The 12329-nt window shown below is 25.7% G+C and overlaps 2 protein-coding genes across 2 annotated transcripts; both read left to right on the top strand.

The window, feature by feature from the left end:
* The first annotated feature begins 163 nt into the window (after window positions 1-163).
* On the top strand, window positions 164-3733 carry LOC103574607 (uncharacterized). The gene is made up of 12 exons (XM_053737969.1): window positions 164-192; window positions 396-443; window positions 1027-1235; window positions 1325-1411; window positions 1472-1571; window positions 1640-1739; window positions 1803-1944; window positions 2674-2801; window positions 3071-3117; window positions 3171-3285; window positions 3340-3483; window positions 3566-3733. Exons 3-12 carry the CDS (start codon window positions 1125-1127, stop codon window positions 3666-3668), a joined length of 1077 nt encoding a protein of 358 aa, XP_053593944.1. The 5' UTR covers window positions 164-192; window positions 396-443; window positions 1027-1124; the 3' UTR covers window positions 3669-3733.
* Window positions 3734-4420: 687 nt separating this feature from the next.
* Window positions 4421-11120, top strand: LOC103574608 (intermembrane lipid transfer protein tipC). Its single transcript, XM_014439502.2, has 10 exons — window positions 4421-4512; window positions 4580-4800; window positions 4894-4983; window positions 5094-5238; window positions 5988-6093; window positions 6167-6302; window positions 6357-6490; window positions 6616-6683; window positions 6768-6897; window positions 7452-11120. The coding sequence occupies exons 2-10, from the start codon at window positions 4714-4716 to the stop codon at window positions 7843-7845; spliced, it is 1290 nt and encodes a 429-aa protein (XP_014294988.2). The 5' UTR covers window positions 4421-4512; window positions 4580-4713; the 3' UTR covers window positions 7846-11120.
* The last annotated feature ends 1209 nt before the right edge of the window (window positions 11121-12329 follow it).

The raw sequence follows: 12329 nt of genomic DNA, 5'->3' as shown, positions 1-12329 counted from the left end.
GATTAGCCGATGAAATTCTACGTTGAAAGAGTAGTCACATCGATATATTTAGAACGTGATTAATCAATTAAGCCGCCATTTTGTAATCATGTGACAGTGTTCTAAATATATTGATGTGGGTACTTATTTTACTCGTAATTACCTCCGGTTTCAGGTGATTAAAAATAATAATAATAATAATTTGTGTTGGTGGTAATTATCTAATCATTGGTTGTTACAACCAATTTTTAAAAATTTAAAAATTATATGTCGATCACTGTAAGACGTCAGTTCTTAAATTCGTGGTCATAATTTATTTAAGATGATTTATTTAATTATTTTTAAATTAATTAATTTATTTTTCATCGATCATACCACTTGTTTTTCATTTCATGATACTAAAAATATCAAAACAGAATGTACTGATGAGAATTATAAAAAATTTGGGCTAGATCCTGAAGAAGGTAAATAATTTTTAAATATTTTTTAATTAATAGCCGATATCTAAGTGAGTGATAAATTTAATCAGAAGTTTAAGGTCACTATTAGAAAGGAAATTTAATTTCCTACAATTTTCATGTCTTTAAAAATGTTGATTAAGTCAATAGTTTAGAAGATACGGACGATTAATTGAAAACAATAAGAAATCTTTGTAATATCGACTAGTAAGTGATTAATCGGCCGTAACTTTTAAACGATTGGTCTTACGATGATTAACCACTGGACCAAAATTGTAGGAAATTAAATTTCCTATCCAGACTATACTTTTGAATTTCAATTTTGTTTTTTGTTTAATGAAATATGGCTAGTTAAAGTTTGAAAATTAAAAATTCTATTTGAAATATTGTTAAAATATGGTTAACGCGAAAAATTAAAATAATTTGTTAAATATTGAGTTTATAGAAAAATTTATCAGGACCTTTTTTGAAGAAAATTAAATTTCCTACAACTTTTATTCAAATGTTTTTTTCGTATCTTTGATAATTCAGCCATTATTTCAATCAAAAGTATGATGAAATATTTTGGAAAATTTTTTCATTTTTTTAGTGATTAACTGTCAAGATGTGAACGTTAAATTAGGAGAATTAAAAAATAACAGATTCTGGTTAATAATTGATCAATTTTATAACGTCCATTACTATGACATGGAATTTAATGACAACTCATCAGTAAATTCTATTTTAAGTCCTGGGTTTCAAATTAATCAATTATTTAGAAGAAGTAAAAGAAGGTTTTACATTTATGCAGATAATGAGGTAATTAATATTATTAATTATTACATATATCTATTATTAGTCATAATGAAAATTGATAAATGATAAAAAAGTATTCTTTTGTTCTCTAGATTCATGACATTTTAGATAATCTACACTCATTACGTGACTTTGATACAAAAACATCATTATTATTATCGAAAAAAAATTTATCAGTCGTAAGTATTTAAAATAAAATATTTTGAATTTTTTTTAAAAATTAAAAAAACAATTTTTAGAACGGTATTCTTTTCAATAAATATCACATAAGGTCAGTAAATAATAATAATAATAAACATATTGTTATTGAACTAAAAGATACCACGGATATATATGAAGGTAATAAAACCTGACATATATTTAGATGTATATAAATGAATAACAAAATAATATATTTTCTTTCTTAGACATTTATTACGACAATTTTCCAAGGCAGGCTATTATTAACAGCAATAAAAATGAAATAGATATAAATCTTAATATAAATGTCGGTTACTCAAAAGAACAGTAGGTTTAAAAAAAATTTAGACGGTGGTCTGTAAGAAAAATTTTAAATTGTAATTTTTTCAGTGCAAAGATTGAGACGGAAATGTTGGCGATGAATATTATGATGTATTGGAACGCAGTTTCAATGTTATTTTCTGGTATTAATAATACATTGGTACATGTACCGAATATTAATATTAAAATAAAAAGTATTAATATTGCAAAGGTAAAAAAAATATTTTTTTTTTTCAATTGCTTTAGTCGTAATATTTTTCTGATATTGATGATTACACTAACGCTTCTTGCGATTAATTCCATCTTACAGCAATGCCCCCCCCCCTATTCGCTGAAACAACTCCCTTTCAATCACACTTCCATTCTACGGCAACATCTTTCCCTTTCTTTCCTTTTCAACGCCTAACGACAACATTTTTACTTATGCTTCCATCTTACAGCGAGATCTGCAACACATTCGCATTCAATACTTCCATCTTACAGCAACAAAACTACACGTGCATCTATCTTGAGACAGTCCGACAACTGATACTTTCATCTTACGGCAATACCACTCGTCATCGCTTCCATCATACGGCAAAACTTGACTTGCATTCTGCCAGAAATGTGCTGCAATCCATTCTCAACTAATCCTTCCATCTTACGGCAACAAACATGTCCGCAATATTACCTTGAGACATTTCGTCAACTAATACTTCCATCTTACGGCAATACAACCCATCCTCGCTTCCATCATACGGCGACAACCCTGCTCACATTCCATCAGAAGTTTGCTACAGTAAATTCTCAACTGTCTTCCATCTTACGGCAAAGTCCGCTACTCTAATACTGTTCCTACGGCAACAAGTTCCCTTTTTCTACTCCCATAACCATAGCAAATTTATTTCTACAAAAGTTCTGATAAATCTTAACTGAATTAAAATTTTTTTTTTTTTTATAGGCATCTGGTATTATATTTCCTAAAGATTTGAACACTTTATTTAGTATCTATAGATCATTAAAACACTATTTTGTCGATAATAGTATGTCAAATCGTTCTAATGTCGATGTCGAAATAGCGATGACAGCGTAAATTTTTTTTGCTAATCATAATTATATTTGTACGGAACATTTAACGCTCTTTCAAATGAGTACCTACACTTCATAGTTATTTTTCCAAATTTTTCATATATATTCTAGTATATATATATGTGAACCGTGAATAATATCTCAAATAAATATGGCTTGTCGGTATTCGTTCTAAAGGGCATCAAATTTCTGATTCAAATATATATATATATATATATATATATATATATATATATATATATATATAGATATATTTTTTTTTTTTTTAGGTCACAAATATGTTTACGAGGCGTAGATAATAATTGCAATTTACAAGGTACTAAACAAAAAAAACATAAAAAAAAAATCTAATTTTTAATTATTTTATAGGATATACATTACTATTAACTGATGATAATCGTAATCGTAAATATAATATTGCAATAATGAATTATAATATGCCATTATTGGATTATGCTATTGGTGCACGTGAATTGGCACACTCGTAAGTGTATTCGTAAATTTTTATATTTATTTTTATGAATAAAATTTTTTTTAGTCTGGGGGTTAAATATATTGAAGCTGATAAAGAATGCAGTGGAATAATGTCTAGACAGTATAGATTTAGCGATGAGCAATTGAGATGGTGTAATGAGAGTTTAAATGATTTTGAGAGTACGAAAAAATTCGTTAGTAGTATAAGGTAATTAGATATATATAATATATATATATATATATATATGTATGATTGAATGAAAATTTTTTTTTAAATCTACCTTTTTCAGAGGAAATAATGTGAGAAATAAAAATTCACGTATTCCGCTAATTTCATCAGATGATGAAGGAGAAGAACTAGTAGTTCCATTCGATTTGTCACACAAACTTTAAACAATTTTAAATATAAACATGCTTACTTGTAGACAACAAAAATAAATAAAATCAATTTAATTGAATATATATATTTTTTTTTGATAAATATATGAGTGCATAGATAAGAAGGAAATTCAATTCTCTTTAAAATGAGTACCAACAACCTATACTTCTCTTTAATATTTCACATATATATATATATATATATATATATATATATATATATATATATATATATATTCTGAGTGTATATATTGATAGAAAATTTAATTTCCTTTAAAATGAATACGCACAAGCTATACAAATTTTTCATATTTATTTAAAATCCTTATATATATATTTATTAACATATTATATAGCTTTCAAAATTTTTATAAATAAATATGGCATGTGGGTATTCATTTTAAAGGGAATTCGATTCTCTTTCCATTTATATATATATATATATATATATATATATATTTTCCTTTGAATTCAGAATTTTTAATGATAAATTTTTTATCATACATTAATTAATAATTAAATATGTTATAAGGTCATATATTGATAGTAATAATAATTATTATTATGGATAATAAAAATACTAAATCAATAATCATGACACACTTACTAATTGACTTTTAATTATTAAAAATAATTTAATGATCATTTTTAGTCTGAGTGCTGATGAATAGACTTTTTTTTTTTTTTTTTGTACAAGTAAAAAAAAATAATATTTTAAATATGATCACAATAAATTTGTTATTTTTATTGATTCATTTATTTACTACGTCAGCTTACGGGCTTATCGATCGTAATTTTGAAAAAATTCATGATTGCAAAGATTATGTTTTTTCAAATTATGGAATTAATAAAAATGAAGGTAAATAAATTTTTTTTCTTTTTCTGAATTTTGTTCCTTTACTGTTAACAATTTTTTAATTTTTCAGTTGCTAGTTGCAAATTAGTAAATGTCATTTTATCAAAAAATAATGATAATTATAATTTAGCTATTAAAAAAAAATTATCACTCGATAATCTCTATACATTTAATTCAATCCTAATTAATGATAATTATCTTGATATGCCATCAATAATTGGACAAAATTTTAAAATTTTCAATTCAATTTACCATGTTTTTGATTACATGAAACGTATAGAAGATACTAATGTAAGTAATTATATAAAATAATAAAATTTTTAATTTATTGTCTGATAAGTCCTTAAAAAATTCACGGACCGTTTTATTTTTTTTTTTTATCAGACAGGACAGAAATTGAAAGAATTAAAGTCATACTATAATTTCGATATCAATACATCGTTATTAATTAATTTTGGTCCTGAATTTTCTATTGTAAGTACAGAAAAAAAAAAATATACATATATATATATATATATATATATAAGATTATTATTTAGGTCACTGGAAGAATATACTAAATAATAATAAATTACATTTATTAGAATGGTATTATCGATAATAAATATATGATACGTCACATGGAAGATGTCAAAGAAAATGATTGTTCCTTATTAAATTATTTTTCCAATGAAACTTATCGTAATCATTTATTAATTGAATTTACAGATTCATTTGAATCTTTAAATAGTAAGTAATTATTATTATTAGTATTTTTTTAAATATAAAATTAAAAATGTTGGTTGCATTAGCCTTTGGCTAATGATGCCAATAGTCGTATTAGCTTTTGAATTATAAGATCTAGAGGTAGTATTAGCCTTTGGCTTACGATACCATTGGCAGCATTTGCCTTTGGCTTTTGATGCCAGTAGTACCATTAGCCTTTGGCTTATGATGCCAATAATAGCATTAGCCTTTGGCTCATTGGCTTATGATGTCTAGAATTAGTATTAGCCATTGGCTTATGATGCCAATAGTAGCATTAGCCTTTGGCTCATGATATTTAGAGATAGTATTAGCCTTTGGCTTACGATGCCAATGATAACATTAGCCATTGGCTTATGATGCCAATAATATCATTAGCCTTTGGCTTATGATGCTAATAGTAGCATTAGCCTTTGGCTCATGATATTTAGAGATAGTATTAGCCTTTAGCTTACGTTGCCAATGATAACATTATCCTTTGGCTTATGATGCCAATAATATCATTAGCCTTTGGTTTACGATGCCAATAGTGGCATTAGCCTGTGGCTCATGATTCCAATGGTAGCGTTAGCCTTTGGCTTATGATGACAATGGTAGCATTTGCCTTCGGATTATGTAACCAACAGTAACAATAATCTTAAGATTATACATTCACGATGGTAGCACTAGCCTTCGGCTTTTGGAGTTTATTTATATACGAATTATAATTTGTTTTTTTTTTTTTTACTTGATAGGTTATTTAAATCCACTGAAATTTTCAATTAAAAATTATAATTTCCCCAATCACAATTATAATAACAATATTGAGGTTGATATATTAACTGATAATGAACAATCTCTGTAAGTTTTTATTAATAACTAATTATTTAAATTATAAAATATTAAATTTAATGTATGAAAAAAATTTTTCCAGACCAAATGAAATCATTACAATAAATATGTTAATTTATTGGAATGCTGTATCAATGATATTTTTGAATCCAGATTATTGTAAATTTTTAAATATACCACGAAAATATATAAAAATAAATAACGTCGATATTCCAAAGGTATGTTAATTGTTTTTTGTTGTTTTCGAGGATAAAAAAAAAATTTTTTTTTAGGATAAACAATTTGGTCTACCAGTTAAAAAGAAAAGAAACGGAATATATTTTAAAAAAGATGTTGATACTTCTTTGAAAGAATTTTGGAAAAATGAAATTACTTTTTCATCTGATTTTCAAATTGCAATGACGAGGTGAATAATTTCAGTAATTTTTAATAATTATCTTCAAAAAAAAATATTCTAATAAATAATCTTAATTACTATCAAAATTAATGGTAAATTGAAAAATGAATTAAATTTTATAAATTTTTTTACAGTTCACCAATTTGTAGTTATGAAGAAGTTCAATCGGAAAAAAAATTATATTTTTTTTGTGATATAACACGTAAATATATCAGTATTAATTGATAAAAATAATAATAATATTAATTTTAAAAAATTAGAAAGTAATTTGAAATTTTTTTTTTAGCATATTATTTGAATACATTTGATAATGATGATGATGATGATGATGATGATGATAACCCTAATGCAATGGTTCTAAAGTATAACCCAACGTTATTAAATTATTTCAATGGGGTGAATGGTTTATTACACATGTAAGTAAGAATCATTAATTTTTTTTACATTTCAATCGAAAAAAAAAAAATTTTACACACTTCAATCGCGAAGCGTCAATTATTATATACTTTGATTGCGAAGCGCCAATTATTACACTAGATATACACAAAGCATCAATTATTGCTACTCTTATCGCGAAGCATCAATTATTACATACTTTTATTGCGAAGCATCAATTATGTTCACATTTAAACGTCGAAGCACCTATTATGACACACATCATTCACGAAGCATTCGTTTTTTGCATACTTCAATCACGAAGCATCAATTATTTTAAACTTTGATTGCAAAGCGTCAATTATTACATTAGATATCCACGAATCACATTTTATTCCTCTTATCGCAAAGCATTATTTATGTACACATTTAAACCACGAAGCGCCCAGTATGGCACACGTCATCCACGAAGCATCATTTTTTTACACACTCCAATCGCGAAGCGTCAAAAAAAGTTTTTTTTTTTTCGTTTTTATACTGAAATTTCTAATTTTTACCAACGGTAATAATTTTTTTTGATGAATGGAAATTACAGGATTGATCAATCAAATGATACATCTATTATTGTCGGAGGACGTAAAATTGATAATAATAATGATAGTAATGATAACAATAATGAACATGAACGTTTTGTTGAGCTATGGGCTGAATTTTTCAAAAAATCTTTAATTATTAAGTCTTACGTCCATGCACTTGCGGAAAAATATGGAACTGCTGACAAGGACTCTGAAGAATTCTGGGTCTGGAATGAAATCACGAAGGAAATTGAAAAGTTTGAAAATTTTCTCCGAGAAGTAGATTCAGCTGACATCAATAATAATTATGATGCCATAAATAAAAGAGAGTGGGAGGAATTTATAAACAGTATCGACGAATTTTTAGTTAACTTGAACAAAATGGTGGCTGTCGCATACGAAATGACGGCTTGAATTATTTCGAAAGAAACTTTCAAATTTTTCCTTATACCCTGCGCCATCTGTTAACCCGAGTCTCAATCTTCCTGCTACTCCCCGCCGATAAAACTTTCAAGTCCGTCATTCAGATAACTTGGTCGACTTGTGCTGCCACCACTTTTAAAAGCTCCACTCCTTTTTTATCATTTTCTTTACGTTTTTTAACTCTAGCGTCCAAACTACTGCACCTACGTAATTTTCACCTCAGACATTTTTTGTAGGAAATTAAATTTCCTATAAAATTTTCCTGAACGTTTATTTTCTATCTTTCATATTTTATCCGCAATATAAATTTTAAAATATATAAAATTTTCGCGGTCTATTTAAACTCCAATTAAAAAACGCTAGTGCGTAAAATTAAAATTCCAATGAAAGTATTGGTTTTACGGAAATTTTTAAAGAATCCTTTTTTGTAGAAAATTGAATTTCCTACAATTTTTATTCTACACATTTTTCTCTAAACTCAACCCTTCACCTAATCATGGCTGTCTATAACTCCGAGTACTTTTTTTAAAAATTTCTTCAGCAGTCGCAAGTTCTTTTATTTAATTTATATAAATTTAACCCTGCGGATTTCCTCAGTCATATATGTATCATATATATGTATATAATATATACTGTGTACCCAAGTTTATGACAGAGATCTGATGTTAGACATGAGAAGCATAAAAATTTATTTCTCTCAATACCTTGATACGTGTTTCGGGTAATAAATCACTTCCTCCCTTTCTCTCGCTTCCTCACCTTTTTACACACCCTCTTGGCCTTAAGAAGTATATAAAAAACTCTATCAATGCTTTGATTTAAATAATAAATTTTTATTTCTATTCAAAAAAATTTTTTTTGCATAAAAATTTCATACATTTGTCTACTGGCTACTAAAACTCATTATTACGGCCGTTATATCAAAGTTACAGTAAAAATATATAAGACCAAACTTGTAGGAAATTTAATTTCCTACAAAAAAGTACTGATATATTTTTTTCATATCTCTGATGGTTTTGTCAGAATTTTAATTTTAAAGTTCAAAAATTAAAAAAAAAAATTTTTTTTTCCACTTTTTATAACTTTTGACACTTGGAATTTATATTACGGCTAAAATATCAGAGATACGACAAAAATATATCAGACAAAAGTTGTAGGAAATTAAATTTCCTATAAAAAAGTATTGATTATATTTTGTCATAAACTTGATAGTTTAAGAGTTTTATATATATTTATGAATAAGATCTTAATTAATCGATTATGTCTACATAAAAAAAAAAAATAATGATTATTTTATAAATGTTGAGAATGAATAATGCAATAATAATTATATAGGAACATGTTATTGAATATAGAAGTAGAGATTACAATCTAAATTATAATGATAATGATAATCTATAGATGTCACGCGATCTCTTTACGAGATAGTTACCTACGACATTACACACGATATGTCATATTTATTTATTTTATTATATATTATTATTATTGCTTATGAGTATTATAGACATATATGTTACAAAGTAATTTATTTCACCATATTATGTCGAGATATATAAAAAAAAAAGGACAAGAAAAAAAACTACTATTTTAAAATTTTCCGCGGGCGGAAGTTTGAAGGTCTGTAGTTGATGAACTATCAAAGATATCAATTCGCGGATAAGGACCTTTTTTGTAGAGCATTCAATTTCCGATGGAAATACGTCATGAGCGATTTTTTAAAAAATTTATTTGAAGAATAATTTATGAAAAAGTATAACAAACATTTTATTTTGATATATTTTGAGCTAATATATATGTCTATATATATGTAAATATATATTTATGTGTTGTAATTTGATAGAAAATTACATGACCTTTAAAATGAGTACCAACATGCCATATTTATTTTTTATATTTTTCAAAATTTATATCAGAGTATATTCAGAAAAATATATATATGACAATATATATATTTATATATAATTGTTGAACGGGAAATTTAATTCTCTTTTGATAGAGTACCAACAAGCCATATTTATTTTTCATGTATTGTAAAATATATATAAATATTTATATATATATATATATAAAATTTATCAAATATATATGTCATGTGGGTACTCTATCAAAAGCGCATTCAATTCTCTATCTTATGACGCACCAATAAATGCATAAGGACTGAAAAAAAAAATAGTAGTTGATAATAAATGAAAGGAATATTGTGGTCTTTAATGGAAATATAAATTCTATACACAAATATCACTATCGTATATCAAGACCATATATATATATATATAAATGTGTGGATATGTATATGGGTATGAAGTTTATCTGTACACAAAATAACTATTGTAATGACAATATTATGTAAATCTAGGCAGTATGAAACATTAAACATCGGTATCGTAAGCCACAATATTAACCTGTTCTCTATTCGATTGGATTAAATTCTGATAGCGTTATTTATTTTTAGTTTTAACTTTTTAGTCACCTCGACGGCTCTATGAAAGGCGAGTAGATAATTCTTAATTAAATATTTATACGAAAATTCCATAAAACCATTTAATTCATTCAATTTTTTATCTCATGGCCAAACCATATTTGTATATAAACTTTGAATGCAATTAATTACCAAACTATCAAAGATTTGAGAAAATTTATAAAGAGCAATTTTGTAGAAAATTTTATGATCTACAAAAAAGGTATCTATAAATTTTTTCGTAAAGTCAATAGTTTCGTAGATATTTTAATTTTAATCACATAATTAATTTTTACTACGCGGTAACAATTTTTTAACTTTTCAAACTTTGAATTTTGATACTGACCAAAATATCAAAGATATGAAAAAATGTATAGAGAGCAATTTTGTAGAAAATTTTATAATCTACAAAACAGCTGTCTATAAATTTTTTCGTAAAGTCAATAGTTTCGTAGATAATTTAATTTTCATTACATAATTAATTTTTACTACGCGGTAACAATTTTTTAATTTTTCAAACTTTGAATTTTGATACTGACCAAAATATCACAGATATGAAAAAATTTACAGAGAGCAATTTTGTAGGAAATTTTATAATCTACAAAACAGCTATCTATAAATTTTTTCGTAAAGTCAATAGTTTCGTAGATAATTTAATTTTAATCACATAATTATTTTTTACCACGGGATTCGAACTCCGGACTTTGGAGTCGCGTAAGAAATTTTCGCGGCAAAATTTTTTTTGACTTCTTTTAATTATTTCTTATTGTTTCTAAAATACAATTAATAAATTTTATTGGACAAATAAATGTATGACGCAGAAAAAATATATAAAAAAAAAAAAAAGTTAATTGTTAATAAATTTGTAATTGAATTTTATTAACACAAGTAGGGTGATTATTATTATATAGGACAAAAATAAATATATATTGTAGCATATATATGTATATATATAAAGCGATATATATTAGAGCGTAAACATTGATTGGCTATAGTAAAATTAATTAATTTACTTGAGTGTGTAATTGTATCAGCAAGTTCGTTGTATACTCAATCAATAAAAGCCACCCTAGTATCCTTGGAATTAAATTATATTTCTACTAATCAATATTTATAATAATAATAACAATGTCAATTAACAAAAATAGCATCTTATGTTAATAAATAATTATTTTATTATTGCTTTTTTTATTACTCGTCAAGACTCGAGGAAATTTAAACGGAGGTTCGGATTAAAGTTCAGTTTGCGGGGTAACTATTAGGCTTAGGGTAACATTTATAGAAACCTTTTTTGCAGAGAATTTAATTTCCTACAATTTTTGTATCTTTGGTTTTTCTCATATTTTTGATATTTGAGCTGGAATATCGATTTTAAAATTTGCGAAACGGAAATTTTAACTACATGGTAAAAATTTGAGGTTTGTGACTTAAAATTGCGATAACAAGTAAACCAATGGAGTTACATGAAAATTTATAAGGACCTTTTTTGTAGAGAATTTAATTTCCTACAAATTTTATTTCTTATGTTTTTCTCATATTTTTGATAGTTGAGTCAGAATATCGATTTTCAAATTTGCGGTTCGGAAATTTCAACTGCGTGGTAAAAATTTGAGGTTTTTGACTTAAAATTGCGATAAAAAGTAAACCAATGGAGTTACATGAAAATTTATAAAGACCTTTTTTGTAGAGAATTTAATTTCCTACAAATTTTATCTCTTATGTTTTTCTCATATTTTTGATAGTTGAGTCAGAATATCGATTTTCAAATTTGCGGATCGGAAATTTCAACTGCGTGGTAAAAATTTGAGATTCTTGACTTAAAATTGCGATAAAAAGTAAACCAATGAAGTTACACGAAAATTCATAAGGACCTTTTTTGTAGGGCATGAAATTTCCTATCGAATTCTCAGAAATGATTTTTTCGTATCGTCATTTGTTTAGCCGGAATTTTGGTTAAAGATTTTTTGAACTTTTAATTTTTTAAAAATTATAAGAAACAAAATTTCGAATTTTA

This window comes from Microplitis demolitor, chromosome 4 (genome assembly GCF_026212275.2).
Source record: "Microplitis demolitor isolate Queensland-Clemson2020A chromosome 4, iyMicDemo2.1a, whole genome shotgun sequence".
NCBI classification, from domain to species: domain Eukaryota; kingdom Metazoa; phylum Arthropoda; class Insecta; order Hymenoptera; family Braconidae; genus Microplitis; species Microplitis demolitor.
This window is presented reverse-complemented; position numbering and strand designations above follow the sequence as displayed.

Coding starts and splice junctions, on each gene's coding strand:
- LOC103574607 (XM_053737969.1), top strand. CDS start 1,125: ATGGAATTTAATGACAACTCATCAGTAAATTCTATTTTAAGTCCTGGG. Junction 1,740..1,802: donor GTCGGTTACTCAAAAGAACA/GTAGGTTTAAAA, acceptor TAATTTTTTCAG/TGCAAAGATTGAGACGGAAA. Junction 3,118..3,170: donor TAATAATTGCAATTTACAAG/GTACTAAACAAA, acceptor ATTATTTTATAG/GATATACATTACTATTAACT.
- LOC103574608 (XM_014439502.2), top strand. CDS start 4,714: ATGCCATCAATAATTGGACAAAATTTTAAAATTTTCAATTCAATTTAC. Junction 5,239..5,987: donor TTCATTTGAATCTTTAAATA/GTAAGTAATTAT, acceptor TTTACTTGATAG/GTTATTTAAATCCACTGAAA. Junction 6,094..6,166: donor ACTGATAATGAACAATCTCT/GTAAGTTTTTAT, acceptor AAATTTTTCCAG/ACCAAATGAAATCATTACAA.